This window comes from Anser anser (assembly GCF_964211835.1).
Source record: "Anser anser genome assembly, chromosome: 2".
Classification (NCBI taxonomy): domain Eukaryota; kingdom Metazoa; phylum Chordata; class Aves; order Anseriformes; family Anatidae; genus Anser; species Anser anser.
In genome coordinates, this window is record NC_139721.1 from 7,542,234 (window position 1) to 7,558,953 (window position 16,720).

Sequence of the window (16,720 nt, forward strand, 5' to 3'; positions counted from 1 at the left end):
CTTGTAGGAAAAAAGTATTGCAGCCCCAGCTCCTTATCAACAAATCACTTCTGGAAGATGCCTGTTGCTTTCAGAAAGGGAAGGAATAGGGCTACTTGTGTCAACGTGCATTGGATTAGTGGATAGATTTTAAAGTTTAACTATCAGAACTTTTTGTTGCAATTCTACATATCTTCTTAAAATCACTTTGCAATAGCATTTTTGGAGTTCTTTTTTGAAGGCAGGGAGTCATCGTCAACTCTTCGTTGTAACAGGTCTGGTCTTTTCCACAGCTCGTACCCTTGACTGTACTGAAGCAACCAGCAAACTGTTCTGCCTGATAGAGGCACATAGGAAGAAAAACAGCATGGAATAGTTGTTAGCTGTTAATGTGGTAATAGTAGTTATTCATTAGTGTTGATCACTAACAAACTTAACTCTGTCCTTTTTTTTCCTTTTCTGCTTTCTAGTAGAATCCCAATATTCTAAAGTTAATAGTTACAAGTTAAGCATGAAAATGTTTTTGTTCTCTCCTTAAACTGATTAACTCTTACTTTGTAATGGTTAGAAAAGAGGATTTAGGAGTAGGATGTTTGGAATCTGTTCATATTCCTACAATGAATTCATTCAGCATGTGATCCTAAGCAAAACGGGGAAATTTCTAATTGCATCTTTCCCTTCAGTCTATAGTTCTGGATTTTGTTAGCTAAACATGCAAAATGTCAAATCATTTTTTTTCTAAAACCGTCACTAACTGTCCACTGAATATAAGCAATGTAATTAACCTAATCAATTCCTGTATTGGTTGTTTGCCAGGACATAAAACAGCCCCAGGGAAACACAGTTCAACAGGCAGTGTACGTTCGTGTGTGTTCTGATTCCCTATGAGAAGACGTTCTGCTGGTGGCCCAGTCCTGCTCCGAAATTTGTGCAGATCTGTTGTTGACAGTAAACTAATGGAGGCAGTTTCACAAAGGAAACGTGGAAAAACGTTGTTTCCCCCCACCCCGCTTTCATACCACCAAAAGAAAACACTACACAAGCAGTTTCTGTCTTATTTCTTTATATTCAAATATAAAGGGGTTATTTCTTTATGTTCAAATATCCCTTTCAAGTTTTGCTGTCAAATGCTGCTGTTAGAATTATTTGGTTTCAATATCAGTAAATAACTATATTAAAGATCTAAATGGAGACATAATAAGCTCCTTTACAGCAAAGCAGGAATATCTTCTAAAACCGTAGAAATCTACAGAGAAAAAGGTAGTTGAGGAGAGGAACATATCACGGAATTTTATTAATGAAATCTAAGCTAACTCCTACGCACCTTGTGTTCTTCTGTGTGTTTTTGGTTTGTTTGTTCGTTTTTAAATCTGTTTAGAGGATTCGTAGTTTAGCCAAACACTGTTTACAGGTGCTGTCCTAACTATGCTACTTTGGTTTGTGCTTAGCCCTTTTTGTTTTTTGTTTTTAACCCATCTTCCCCTAATCCCTTGTTCCAAGACCATGGGAGACCAGAATCTCAGCTGAGTATTAACAGAACACAAAATGAAAACACAGCCATTTCCATGCATCCTATCTTGCCACCTCTTTTGCTATTTGCATGTCATAAACAACTCAAAACACTACAGCTTTTGCTGCTACGGCTTTATATTTATATACTGTTTCCCTATCGCAGCAGAGCAGCTAACAGCATGTTATGAATATACATTGAATGACTTACTCTGGTGATTGTGTCAGCTGCTTCAGATTCAGGAAAAAAAAAAAACCTTCTGAAATTCACTGGGTTCATTTATAATTTTCTTTCTTCAATCAGTTTTTGCTTTCCTTACTCATTACCTCTGGAATATTTGCATAATGCTTTAATTTGCTATGAGAGTTTTCTCTTGCCTGCATTTCCTACCACTTCATCTAATATAAAGAAAGTTCTGGGTATAAACTTGCAGCCCTCTTTTTTTATTCTTTCTACTGCTAATTCCTTATTTATAAGCAATTTAAAAATTTCAGTAAGGAATGCCTCGTTTGCTGTAAGGAAGAAGAACTTCAAGGAAGAACTGAGTTAATTTCTAATTATTCTTTATTTCAGATGGGTATTTTGAGTACTACCGTTGCGTTGCTTTCTGGTTAACAGGTCCAAAAGTTATCCAATTTAAGAAGATGAAGACATTCTGAATAGCAGAAGATAGGGGATAATTTAGCAGTGCAGGCCTTTAAAAGTCAGAGTTTTATGGGTCAGGAGGTACACAGAACCAAAAGAAATGTTTTTAACCTTAGTTTTTCTCAGATCAGTACTGAAAAAGAAAAGTACATTTCTGGTTATTGATTTAGTGTAACTGTGTGGAAAAAGCCTAATCCTAAGGGACTGTTGAAACACTTTCTGTTAAATAAGATGCATAATGAATCAGGTGCTAGGAGAAATAATCCTAAAGTCACTGTTACAGTGACATACAGAAAGAAGAAAAACAATTTGCTCTTTCACGATGAAATCATAAGACATTATACCAAGTTTGTAGGATTTCCACAAAAATCCACAATAATTTAAAGATCATTTAGGAGCGCAAGTGTTTCTGAGAGTCCAATTGTTGTTTTTCTCTTTGTTCTCTATTTGTGTACGTATCACACTGGGCTTATCAAGGAGAGGAAAAGTTGTTTTCCTTTAGGGATTCGTGCAGCACACCTTGTTGTGAGCACATACAGTTCTTTCTACAGCAGCGTTACTTTTCTCCTAATTCTTTTTGTAGCATTAGTAACTGCTACCTGCATTTCTTTCGTACATAGTTATATATGTATTTTTTTGGTGTTTGCTCTTTAGGTAATGATTCTGACGTTGACCTTGACAGGAAGGAAGATGAGCGAGAAAAAACTCCAAGGAGGCCAAGAGTGCAGAAGACAGAGAGAACTCCGTCAACTAAGGAGACTGAACAGGTTCCAGGAGCTAAAAATCCTATTATAAGCGTGGTTTTGACAGCCCATGAAGCTATTCCAGGTAATCAGAATCACCAATTAGTTAATAAATTAATTTATTTTTAATGCTGACAATATATAAAAGAGTCATCATTCTAAGACTGAACTGCTTAGAATGTATATTATCTGAAAAATCACTTATTTAGTATTATTTGGTCATCTTGATTCGGAATCTCTGTATCTGGCAGCTACATCATTTTAGAACTACCATTACATTTCTTCATAGGTGTGAGAAATGCTGGGAAAGAAAGGACTTTTTGGACCTGGGTTTATTTATCTGCATTAACATCAGTTGTGGTTAGGCTGTGAATGGTTTTAAAGAAGAAACTGAAAATATCAGTGAGCGAAGAAAAGGAAAATATTTCCTGTAATATGTTTGTTTATTTCAGCTCTTGATTTATGTATCTTTTTATGATAAATATAAATTTGATTATGAAAACACAAACAGCTTAGTGTATGCATAACTTAATATTTATGCTGAGAAATAGATTGACAAAATATGTACCTATATTTGAAAATCAAATCAAGTTCCTATGTAATGATTAAAGGATTCTTCATAACTTCCTCTAGTGCCTTTTAATCAAAGGGTTTTGGAATAATTTCAAAGTTTTGATTTTAAACCTAGACTTGTTTTGTCCGTTAATATAAACCAGGTACTCACCTGACTGACAAAATGCCTTTTTACTAGTTTTGTGCATTATTTTCAGCTTTGTAGCCTTCAGCCTTCTCTTCTTTGTTGCTAACAATTCTGGATTGTTGTTTTGCTTACAGATCTCAAAGCAATTGGAATGCATTTATTTCTTTTAATGTCGTGGGTTGGAACATACCTGGATTTCCTGTGTTCTTTGTCTTTTGATAATGATATCTGTGATATGTTTGGGCTTTATTTTTTAAGATTCATTTCTCATTGCAATGGTAGAGGATGCTGGATGAGCTACAGATACCCTGGGTGCTTAGAAGGGAAGTAAGAAACACTTTCAAATTCATTTTTTGAGAAACCTCATACAGGATTTTTGACTTATACTGAGCTGTTAAAAAAAATTTGGTCTTGCAATACTGTAAATATGGGGAAAGCTAGAGGAGAACCTGTGGGCACTGGAACCATGGAAACCTGGCTTTGTGGTGGTTTGAGTTCTGCTCTGCTTCATTTCGCTAACCACAGGCCCATTCTCCTTGTGTGATGTAACTCTGGGCATCGCAAGGAACAGCTCCTTTGGGCAGAGGGGGAACGCGTGATGGCTGGTTAAGGGGCTTGCTTGGTGTTGGTTAATGGGTTTGTACATGCACCGTCCCTTCTGCAGGGCTTTTGGGAAGATCTTCTCTGTCCACGTCCTACATTTTATGAACACAGTAAGAATTTTTATCTTTGAGATCCCTACCTTTCTGTCAAGGACTAGAACAAAGTTTCAAGAGGAGGAGGAAAGACATGGTAGACGGTGCCCACAGAGGCAAATGAAATAATGGTAAATACAGACAGTGAAGAAAATACAGTAAGCATATGCAGAGAGAAAGGAAATGAAAATTTAGGGATGATTGTTACCTTAATTGCTACGTCATAAAATTTTTATTTGGACAACAAAAAAGTTTGTCTTTTCCTTACACATATGCTTTTTAAATCACTCAGAACTTCAGCTTTGGAGCCTTTTGTGCATAGTACATGTTGTGTTCAAAAGGCTGTAATGAATTGAAGGGAAGTTTCCAGTCAGTTGTGAATTTGCAGCTCTTTTTGAAAGTCCTTTAATTTACTTGATTGACAATCAGTAATCCAACTAATTTGGAAGTTCCCAGGTAGAATATGTACAAGAAAAAAAGTCATTGCTGTTACAGCAGCTATGAATTATCATCCAAGTTTTCAGCACTTACACATTCTGGAAGTTACTAACTAAGTGGTTAATTCTTTGAAGACTCAGGAAAATGTTTCATTTAGTGTAATTATTTTTACTTTGTTTTTAATTGATTACCCTTCGGTTTTTGTCATTAATTTTGTCATGAATTTCCATTAATCACCATTCTGTGATAGTCTAACTATTGTGTTGTCATAACTCCTGGGCTCATCCCCTTCCTCACTAGTGCTCTTATGTCTGAAATTTGACTTCCAGAAGACATTTCATACCCGTCCATCCCATTTCTTTTTCCTGGAGATTTATCACCTGCTGAAGAATTGAATTATTTCTTTACACTGCTTTTAATGATTGTGAATAGATAAAACACTTCCCACCTCTCTCCTGCTTTCTGCGTGTTAGTCATTTGTAAAAGTAGGTTGAAGATAAAGTTAAAACTTTCTGCAAGCAGTAGCATTCTGTAGCCACCTGTTAAAGTTGCGTAGAAATACCCTTTTTGTGTATAGTACACTAAGATCTTGTTGAAGATCTATAAACATTCTATCAAATAGAAAAAGAAGCTTTTAAGAATTAGTTGGATTTTATCCACAGCACAGAGGAAATCCTGCTCAGACTGTATGTCTCCCTTCTTAACTAAAAGATGCTTTTAGGAGTATTACATTAACTGTTCGCTTTAATTTCACTCTACATTTTTTAGGTTTGGGACACTGCTCCACATCATGTGTTCAATAGGTTATGACTAAATTGATCTCTTCAAAATCCCTTTGAACAAACAAATCGGCTTCTAACAACTCAGAAAATACACTCAGACAAGATTGATTTTTTTTCCCCGTCCTCCTTTTCTGTAGTGTTTTCTTCTGAGGCACATGAAAGGTAACAGGTTTACAGCTTTCGGAATTGGAAAGCTTGCATTAGCCCACCAAGTACAGTCTGAGTAGAAGTAGTAGGTATTTCTCTCCCTGTGCAGGACCTGAATTACCTTCAGCCATCACTGAAGGGACCATAAATCCTTGAAGAGAAGGAAAGTTGTGCTTATGAATGCGTAGGTCGTGTATCAGGTTAAATGGAGTACAGGTGGGTTTTGTTTCTAAGTACTGCAATAAAGAATGAGGGTAAATAAGTATAATTATATGCAAGTCTAGAAATACTTTGTTTTGAATGACAGATACTCATGTTCATAGCCTGTTTTTAAGAACCAGTGAGTAAACTCTGTGCCAAATACTCAATCTTCTGTATTTAATGTACCATATATAAATTCTGTAGGCATCTGAAACCAATTTTATTATTCATGCTCAATTAGTGTGATTCAGGAGAGATTCTACTTTTAATGTTTGCTTTCTTGTTATATTCAAGTCCTGTAATATTTTAAAAATTCAGCTTGTTACTGGGAGAGATGCCTTATGTTCCTGTAAAGATGGAAAATGGTAACGTTTTTTGGTGAGGTTCTCTTTGCCAAATCCCTGAAACTTTGGTTCATTAGCAACTCGATTTGTAAAGGAGTTGACTTTTTTCTCCTGCAAATTCTTAACACAAGGCTGTGCAGGTTCTTGTCTCCCCAGCTTCAGCTCGTGAACAACTATCCATAAAAGGCCAACTGTGTTCTTGTGCTGTAATCTTACAGGTGCTTGGATCCTTCTCTCGTGAAGGTGTTGTGAAGTGGGAAGAAGCAGAAGAATGTATTTTTGCTTAATATTTTGGGACCAAGTGACAATGTAAACTCTTCCCTTTAAACTAGTAACAGTGCTTTTTGTTGAAAATGGCCTTTCTTTTGTAGCTCACAGAACTACGGCTTTAGGCTTGTGACACATCTGCATGGTTTAAAGATCCTACTGTTGCCAAAGGAGCTTTCCTGCTTGTCTCTCTTATTTCCCAGTTCACTTCTTCTTTCTGGTACCAGCACTCGTGCTTGTGTCAGCCTGCAGCAAGCCGATTCCAAAGCTGCTAAAATAGATGTACAAACGTGAACATATACATGCACGTGCTCATTTTCTCCATCAGAGAATTTTTGTTTTTCTACCAGTTCTGCTTACTGAGCCATTGCACACTGGGGCCACAAAAGTGTCAAAAGCGTGAAGAAGGACAGCGGTGACAAAATGTCCTCCAGGGGTAAGACTAGGCTTGGGACTACCCCTTTGTAAAGCAGCTGGGTCAGGCCTTAAGTCATTAAGCCCAGTATGTGTAGGCTGCTGTCACCAAGGCAGTGCTATTCTCTTCTCCCTGCCCAGTCCCTGACAACAAATTCCTGTCCTTTGGGTCGTTATACATGTTTACGCATTTGTGAGGTAAACCAAGTCAGTAACCCAATTATTTGTAGGAAGGGAGAGGTGGTTTAAATTTCAGCCAGATCCCTTCTCTGCTTTTCTGCATCCTCATGAACCCCGGTGCTGGCACATTTAAGGTGTCAAGAACATGGATTTAAAGCAAATGTGAAATTAAGCAAGGTTAGGAAAATTTATCCTTTCCCCTCAGTGTGTTTGCAGGTATCTTGTACCTAAGATTTAGCTAAGCCAGCTAGTGGCCAGCTGTGTTGAAAGTGATAATCTTCATCCCAACATATGTAGCTCTGTGTTTCTATTTCTGTTTCAGAGTTAAAGTGTGTTTAACCTCTTTATTATTAGAAGAATGACAAAAGATTATTTTGCCTTTTTTATGCTTTATTTTGGGGGTGGAGGGTAGGTTTTCATGGGGAACATTTGAACTCATGATTTGGGTTAATTTCTGTTGGTTTCATTTTCATACTTGTCTTACCGGGGGGCAACGTACATTTGGAACACATTCCTTAAGATATTACAGAAACTGAAAAAAATACATTCATTCAAAAAGAGATTGTAAGAAACAGATACTCACTTCATACCCTTCAATATTTCCTGTACACAGGTACCTACACTACGAGTTTTTTTTAAACTGAAAATTAAAAAAAATAAAAAGAAAAGTCATAGCTTAAATGCTGGTCTAGTCAGATGATACATCTTGCGGTATTCCCATGGGAAAGAAGTGAGAACCTTACTGTGCACGGCCTCCGAGAGCTGGGAGTTGCTTCTGGATCATCATATTTAATACATATCTATTAATTTGTCTAAATCCCTTTGTGAATATATTTGTATTTTCAGTCTCTGTAAGATCCTGCAGTAGTTGTTCCATAATTTAATTACATACCGGGTGAAACCATACATTCTTTTGTTCCATTTCAAGCCTGCTGACTGCTTATATCTTTGAAGTGCTTCTTGTGTATGGTTTACGAGATAGAGGATTATTCACACTTTTTTCATGGTATTCCTAATTTCAGAGGTCTTTCTGATATTCCTCTTCCAGTTATGTCACTTCCAGGCTGCAGGTCTCTGAGCTATTTATCCCTTTTCCAAGGGGAATTCTTCCGATTTTAATTTTGTTCTGTTTTACAGTTCTTCTATAGCTTTTTTTTTTTTGTCTGTACGTGAAATTGTAGGAGGTTCACAGAACTTAGTTGTACGGTAGCAGGAATTTAGTTATTGTCATCTCCTGTTTTACTTTTGCTCCTTTCTAATAATCCCTTCCACTAGATTACCTTGTAGACTGCTGATGAGCCTTGTTGTAGAAGTACTCTGTAGCAAAGGCCAAGCTGGCTTTTTCTAAGGGACAGAGTGTCAGAGATTAGAGGCCATCACTGAGTTTGAGACAGAGGTAAGGCACGCTGGATAACATTTGTTTGTAGAAGTAGCTGTCAGAATATCACGAGGAACTCAAACTTTACTACCCTTAAAACAAGTTTACTTAGATGATATTGTCTGAAAAGAAGAAAGCAAGAGGCATAAATGAAGTCTAGTAAATTAAATTTAATTCTGAGTTTAAAATGAAATAGATATGAAGCAGTTGGAGCTACAGGAAGGCGTTTTGGAAAGGCACGTTCAGTGCAGTTGACTTTTTATTTTTTTATATCTGTGTGCTCTTAACAATTTAAAATGATTGTTCAGGGAGCAGTTACGAAAACTTTTGCCTTAGTTGTTCGCATGTAATATTTTTAATGGGTTTAATGTGTAGTGGATTCACTACCTCTTACGTTGGGTAGAGCCTGGAAATCAAGTTTCACTTGCAGGGTGTCTTAGTCATTTGATTATGATCGAAGGATCACAGAATCATCTCAACATCACCTATGTTTTTGGACTCTGTTAACCCCGTAGGGAATCTAGTGCTAGGATGACCTGGAGTGTTCTGTCCACTCCAAGTATGCAAAATGCTGGCCAGGCAGTACTTATCTAGCTCGTCTAATTTAAGTGATTAACATTTTACACTGCTGGCACAAGAGTCTATTAAACAGTTCAACAGCCTGTTCAGGAAACTATCGAACATCCTGAAAGGCGGAAGGGCACAGAGGAGGTCCAGTGAAGAGCGTTTAATGAGGATCCTTGTCTCACGTGCAGGAAATGGGAGGCTGGAAAGAGGTAGCCAACCTTATCGAGCAGTTCAAGATCTATTTTCTTTCCACTGAATTACTCTAATTAAAGAGAACTTTGGTTCTATTTTTAAAATAATAAAGTATGGCGATACTGGTCTGGTGTCTAATATCAGTGCTACCTTTCTTACGTCGAACCCACTGATTGAAGCGCATCCCCTGTGCTGTCGTGCCGAGCTCCCATCTCCCTGGGCCACGGCGGTGTGAGCCGGGAGGTGCAGCCTGGGCGTCTGGGAGAGAGGAGAGGTGGGGACGGGAAGAACAGCAGTGAAAACGCCCTGGTGACATTCCATTTGAAAACCTGGAAGTCAAATTCTGATCAACTGGCAGAATCTCTGCAACAGAAAACAATATTAAAAAATCAGTAGTCAAAAAGGTCATTTTTAGATGCAGTCAGTTTGGTGAGCAACCGAGCTAAATACAGTCTGTTTATCCACAGGGCTTGCTGGTGCCCCATCTGGTATCAAAGCTTACATACTCCCAAAGTGCCTCTTCTCAAAATGTCTTCACTTCCCGCTTTAAATCGCTATGAGGGACCCGTGGGACCTCCAGCTTTTCCCTTTGTCTCCGTTACAACACTGCTCTCCTCAGTGCAGTGCCCAGAAGTCTTTTGTGCATGCCGTTGGGCAGCCCCCACCTGTTACTGGTTTTCCTGTATAGCATAGGCATGTATTATTTTGTTGTTGTTGTTCTTTTTGTTTGTTTGTTTATTTTGATTTTTAATAAATGAGATTTTGCAATATACTCTCCACCTAGCTTCGGACTGTGTACTGTCTCTGGTTTTTAGCTTTCTTCTCCTTACAACTGTTGTTTCTTAGGGTTTGTGTTAATACCTCTTGTATTTTGTACATATCTTCAGAAACCTGCTCTCTGGATGGAACAGGAAGGGTTTTAACTTCATCCCCATGTTAAAGGAGTAGCTTGTATCGTTCTTCAAACTTTTTTTCTATTCATGGGTGTCATTTTATCGTAGAATCATTTAGGTGGGAAAAGACCTCTGTGAGTAAACAGTGAGAATCTGTTAAAAAAAATGTATTGATTCTGTCTTTTGCTTTCTAGGTTCCCATGTCATTACGTAAACTTGCTTTGATTCTTACTATAAATTCTTTTCTCAGTCACAAAGGTATATGGTACTTTATTTTTATTTTAATTTTATTTTAATCAGGTGAATTGAAATGAGATCAAATACTAATGTAATATCCAAGAAAGAGAAAATAAAGTAGAACATACTGGATTCCAGTTTTACCTGAAATTGTTAAACTCATTTAATTCAAAAATATTTTCATGTGCAACCGTACTTGTTTGCTTGTCCCGTGTATATCATAGAACAGTCTTTATTTACGGGTCTGGCTTTTTTCTTTTTTTTTTCCCTGGGAGGTATGGGTAGTTATGTATTACTACATATTTAATGCCTTTTCGTTATTCAGTGTGTGGTCCCTTGTTTACTGTTCATGTTTCAATACCCTGAAATATTGCCCTGAAAGCATTTTTTTTCAGAGATTTTTCTATAGTACATGTTAGTAGAATACGAAGATTTCACAAACATATATCGTTGTAATATATATGTGAATTAATAAATGTTCATATAAATTTATTACAACTTTTGAGCGTAGTAACTCCCTCGTTTAATGCATAAGTAGATGAGTTACGGTTGGATTAAGAAATTAAAAAGGGGATCAGTCAATAATGGATACTTGGTTTGATATACTTGGGATTTGGTTTTCCAGTGTAAATTAATATTTATGTGATTTGTAATTACCTTCAGTGCTAACTATAGAGACTTGGCAATAAATATTTCCTGACTACTGTCAACTGTTCGGGGTGGGGAAAAAGAGCACTCAGCTAAACAATCTCAACTCAATCACATCTCAGAATGTGCTTAGTTTTGCCTCGATTAACTGCAACGCTCTGTGGGATAGAATCTGATCTTTTTGTTTTCTGCACAGCCCTTTTACTTCTGCTTCTAATGGAAATTGAGACGTGCGCATGGAGCATATTCTTTTGTTCAGAGGAGATGGCAATAAGCCCCAAAACAAAAAATGTTAAAGATTTGTTCAAGGAAATGATGTCCAGACTTTCAAATATAGAAAAAAGTGCCTTTTTCCCCCAGCCTCATTTGTGGAACTGATTAAACAGCTCGGCTGAAGTTTTCAGCAGTAACATGGAGCAGAAACAGAAAAATGAAAATTTCATTTCTAAAACTTAATTTTTAAAGGTGGAAGTAATTGGATGTAGGATCTCGTAGTAGTAGGCATCAAGCACTTTTGTTACTCTGCATAACCAGCAGTTCTGTAATGATATTTAAACAGATGTTTGGTGTGAGTACTGATGCGTTTTGGAATTGTACCTATCATTTTATGCACGTGAATTTAAAAAATGAAACTAAAATAGCTGAACTAATGATTACGGAATTTAATGTTTTATTTATTAGGGGCTGTGGCAATAGGACAAGAGCTAGTGGTTTTAAACAGAAAGAGGGTAGGTTTAGATTGGACATCAGGAAGAAATTCTTTATTCAGAGGGTGGTGAGGCACTGGCACAGGCTGCCCAGAGAAGCTGTGGATGCCCCATCCCTGGCAGTGTTCAAGGCCAGGCTGGATGGGGCTTTGGGCAACCTGGTCTGGTGGGAGGTGTCCCTGCCCATGGCAGGGGGGTTGGAAATAGATGGTCTTTAGATGTCTTGTCCCAAGCTAAAGCATTCTATGATTTACACTTTTATGTTACAGATAAGGCACATTTTAATAAAATATTTTTAACGAACATATTTTGCTCTTGTTTTTAGGAGCCACAAAAATTGTTCCAGTTGAGGCTGCTCCCCAAGAAAGTGAACCCACAACTCCAGAGACAACAGTTCAAGACCCATCACAACGAAGAGGATATCAAGAATATGCAATTCAGCAAACCCCGTATGAACAGGCAATGAAATCAAGCAGGTAATTTTTAAATATTTATCTTCATTTTCATGCAAAATAATTCATTTTCATTAAAATCAATATGGAAGCATTTCATTTATGTTTTCTGGGCCTTTTCAATAAAGGAACAGATGAAAATATTCTGTGCATAGGTTGCAGAATTTAAAAAGCTATGGGGAATACCTTTGTATAATAAATAAAGGTAAGTCTATTATGAATATCTACAAAGTTTTTGACATACTATGTCACTAAGTTTCAATATGGTAAATGCAGCTGGTTTTCTTTCCTTTTAGGTTGGGTCCAACTCAGCTGAAGATCTTTACATGTGAATACTGTAACAAGGTATTCAAATTCAAACACTCCCTCCAAGCACATTTGAGGATTCACACAAATGAAAAACCTTACAAGTGTTCGTACTGCAGTTATGCCAGTGCAATCAAAGCCAACCTTAATGTTCACATGCGGAAGCACACAGGGGAGAAGTTCAGCTGCGATTATTGTACATTCACTTGTCTCAGCAAAGGCCATCTCAAAGTCCACATTGAAAGAGTTCACAAGAAAATCAAGCAGCACTGTCGCTTCTGCAAAAAGAAATACTCAGACGTTAAAAATTTGATCAAGCATATCAAGGAAACGCATGACCTTCAAGATAAAAAGGTGAAAGATGTTTTTGACGAGCTCCGCTTGATGACGCGAGAGGGCAAAAGACAGCTTCTGTATGACTGCCATATTTGTGAGCGCAAATTCAAAAATGAACTCGATCGAGACCGTCACATGCTTGTTCACGGTGATGAAAGGCCCTTTGCTTGTGAGCTCTGTGGTCATGGAGCCACCAAGTACCAAGCTCTCGAGCTTCATGTTCGAAAACACCCGTTTGTCTATGTGTGTTCTGTGTGCCTGAAGAAATTCGTCAGTTCTGTAAGACTCCGTGCTCACATCAAAGACGTACATGCAGATATGCAGGAAGCTTCTGTTTTTAACAGTTCTATCAATCAAAGTTTCTGCCTGCTTGAGCCAGGAGGTGATATCCAGCCAGAAGCTCTTGGTGAACAACAGCTTCCACAAACTGCAGATGAATTGACTATCACGAGTGCTAATGTTATTAACACACCAAAACCACCTACCTGTACAGGTGAAACAACAGCTGCAGACGTAAACCATAATGGTCAGCCTAATGGTGACTTAAAAATTGATACTGTTGCTTCCTTAGAATTTGAAAATCCTCTGGTGGAGGATGTAGGAGAGACTCTGTGTCAGGCATCAACAGACACAGCAGTCCCAAACATTCAGTCCTGTGTAGCATCAGATTGCTTTCTGCTGAAAAATGGTACCTCTGCTCCTGATGAGTTAAAAGTTTCTCCTGCAAACGAAGAGGAAGTTAATCACTCCAGTTCTGTAAACGAGCAGGGTGAAGCAATGCAGCTTTTGCTCTCTGAAGACAAAAGTTTAAATCTAAATCAGAACAATGCGGTGACTGAGAAACTTTCAGTTTCTGAAGAGCAAAGTCAGTCCGCTCCTTCTAGTGAATCAGAAACAAGCAACTCGTCAGTTCAGAACTCAGCAGAAACCGCCACCCCTTTGCTAGCACCAGATTCTAACGCAGCCATCAGCCCCCAGGCAGCCTCTTCTAATGCAGATCCATCAGATAATCGGAGTGGAGCTGTGGCCTTTATGCAGATCCTGGATAGCTTACAGAAGAGACAAATGAACACAGAGTTGTGTGAGAGGATAAGGAAGGTTTATGGAGATTTGGAATGTGAATATTGTGGTAAGGAGCAGTACAATGACGTGGGGTTTTTTTGCTTTGTGTTTTTTCTTTTTAATGTTATATTGTGGGCTATCTTTTTTCCTGCTCCTCTGGTTTATAGTTTTCGGTGTGCTTATGGATCTTTGCAGCAGTACTATTTTTGTAGTTCACTATGGATTCAGGGAGGTTCACTTTGTGTTGTATAGACAGTATGAAATAATTCAAATCTCAAAAAACACTAGTAGAATATAAATATAGCAAAGCAAAGCTTTGCCCTGCTCAGTTTTCTCTTGATGTGAAACTTGATAGAACTGGACAGATTCTTTCTGTCCGCCTGCCTCTCCCCACCTCAGAACATTCAGTGGGGCCAAGCTCATCAGATTTAGGCATCTGCGATGAACCAGTCTGGGGTTTAATGCTTAGACTCATTATCAGCTTAGTGTAAAAATCAATGTTTCTCCTCTAGCATGGCAGGATGTATGATCATTCTGTACAGTAGATACATATACTGGTATATTTTTGTGACTTGTTTTGGACCAGTTTCTGTGAGATGAAAACTTCCGTTACTTAGTATAAGATAAAGACTGTTCTGGTTTTAATTGTTTTTTGAATTTATGGAAGTGGAAAGAATATACCATCCCCATTTATTTCAGCTGTAAATTTTTGTGCTTACATAACTGGGATGAAACAGCTTGGGATTTATCTTGTAGTCTCCCTTCTTGAGAAAGGAAAGGAGTCTAAGTTAAAAATTGTTGATTTTGAGACATCATAGTATGTTTATATTCACTTTACTTTTTTTGGTGTTTTTATGTCAGAAAAGCCTTTAGGAAGGAGTAACACGAAAGGAAGTAACAACAAAGATTTCTGATAACCCCTTTTACTGTATAGTTGAATTCAGAGTCTTTGCATAGGAGAAGAGATTGAAAGGACTTCCTCATTAGGAAAAAAATGATCACTGATATGTAATAAAGTTACCCTTTTTAGTCTGTTTCAGGACATGTGACATGCCCTTTTTAGACAAAAGCATATTTGTAAACGTTTTCATTAGTGAAGAGTCTTTAGGCTAAGTTTTCGTTACAGAAAAAAGGAACAGGTTTCAAACAGCATGCTTTGCCCTAAAAGAAAACTGGGTATGCATTGGAATTTTCACTAACAACTGCTTAGAAATTGCTTTCTCCCTGTCTGATTTTATTTTCAGGCAAGTTATTTTGGTACCAAGTGCATTATGACATGCATGTTCGTACTCACACTCGAGAACATTTATATTACTGCTCCCAGTGCAATTACTCTTCCATCACCAAAAACTGCCTTAAGCGTCACGTCATTCAGAAACACAGTAATGTTTTGCTGAAATGCCCTACAGAACATTGTGACTACTCTACTCCAGATAAATACAAGCTTCAGGCACATCTTAAAGTTCACACAGAGCTGGTAAGTAATGAATGAAAGAGTATGTTTGTCTCAATTCAGTGTCATCTTTTTAATGTTTGGAATCGTGTGGCAATGCTTGAAGATGTAGATGAGAGTCCTGAGCATGCTCTACACACTTCTCTGCAGGGAATACATTAGTTAGAGCAACTATACATTTGATCTCTCTCATTGTAGCTTCCAGTAGGGTGTGTGAATCCAGTAGGGTATGTCCGCATCCATTTTCTTCCTTCAGTTTTCCCAATATTCTTGGATTCTTTGGGTCTTGATAGAGTAAAATGATGTCTAGTACTATTTACTTCACTTCATTCCATGGAACTGAATCTCTTCCTTCTTGCAGGTGAGTATGGTAAAATGAAAATCTGTTTCTGTCTTAATTAACAAGGTTAAATTGTTGAGGAAAAAAATATATATGTAATTTTGCAATAGGTCTAACTAAGTTGCAGCCCATTTACCATCCAGTTACCATTTCCTGTAGTGGTTACAAAGACGAAGAATTCTAGTTTTAAAGTCTCCTATCTTACTCGGTAAGCCTTCCAGCTCTGAATGCCCATTGCAGTCACTTCTTGTGCTAGAAGAGGTACCGGATCTGTTTTTCCGTGTCCTGTTACGTGTTTTCTTTGAGACTGTGTAACAGACTGCATGCCGTACTGGAAGCCCTCTTTCAGTAAGACGCTGCTTTGTGAGTTTCTCTGCTCCAACATCATCAGATAAATAACCTTTTGAGGAAAACATGTTTTCTACATCAACGCTGCTTGCATATGTTTCAAAAATAGCTTGTGGTGTTCACAATAGGAAGGAATTTAAAACTGTCTAAGGAAAGAAACTTTTATTCTTCATTGTTAATGATGGTGTTTTTTAGAAAAATTCACTTGAATGTTTCATCTTGCAAGATTAAGAAAAGCCAATTCCTTTCTTTACATCAGTGTTGCTTGGGGTTTTCTTGTTGCTTTATTACTTTGCATGGCTGGGCCAAATAGGTTTAGCTGCTGTCAGGAAGGGTCTGTGTACCGTGGCTGACTTTTCATACCATGTAGCAGGATCCTGTTTGCTTGCAAGGTAAAGCGCTCAGGTGCGTGCTAGACCCGTGTGTACTGAGGTTATGATACGCTTATACCGTGTATGAACACAGTTTTTCCTTCCAGTTTCATACTGACCTCTAGAAAAGGGTGTTTGGCAAGAGCCTGCTACCCTGGAATAATGAAGTTGGCCCACTTTCGACTGTAGTCAGTCCTGGAGGCAGTCTGCTTAGGTGGAGCGTATTGTCTTGTATGATTTTATGTGAAGATACTGACATTGAGTAAAGTACAGTCGAGGATTTCATAAAGTCCATTAGCTATTTGTAATTACACTTTCTTGGCTACAATGCCTGAAAATTGGCATGGGCTATGTCATTTCAGTTTAGCTTTTTAATAGTTTATGC

The 16,720-nt window shown here is 37.8% G+C and overlaps 1 protein-coding gene and 1 long non-coding RNA gene across 10 annotated transcripts in view; one reads left to right on the top strand and one right to left on the bottom strand.

The window, feature by feature from the left end:
* LOC310894911 overlaps window positions 1-16,720 on the bottom strand; it is a 391,370-nt gene that overhangs the window by 362,086 nt on the left and 12,564 nt on the right. The window lies entirely within an intron of this gene.
* ZFAT (zinc finger and AT-hook domain containing) overlaps window positions 1-16,720 on the top strand; it is a 91,253-nt gene that overhangs the window by 26,672 nt on the left and 47,861 nt on the right. For 8 of the 9 annotated variants that reach the window (XR_014580275.1, XR_014580276.1, XR_014580277.1 and 5 more), the window contains exons 4-7: window positions 2,789-2,962; window positions 11,993-12,143; window positions 12,416-13,890; window positions 15,068-15,300. Coding sequence is in view for 6 of the 9 variants with exons in the window: in XM_083825575.1 (XP_083681701.1) it covers window positions 2,789-2,962; window positions 11,993-12,143; window positions 12,416-13,890; window positions 15,068-15,300 (2,033 nt within the window). In the remaining 3 variants the exon portion in view is untranslated. The remainder of the gene's footprint in view (window positions 1-2,788; window positions 2,963-11,992; window positions 12,144-12,415; window positions 13,891-15,067; window positions 15,301-16,720) is intronic. The other variant, XM_083825574.1, reaches the window with a different exon arrangement.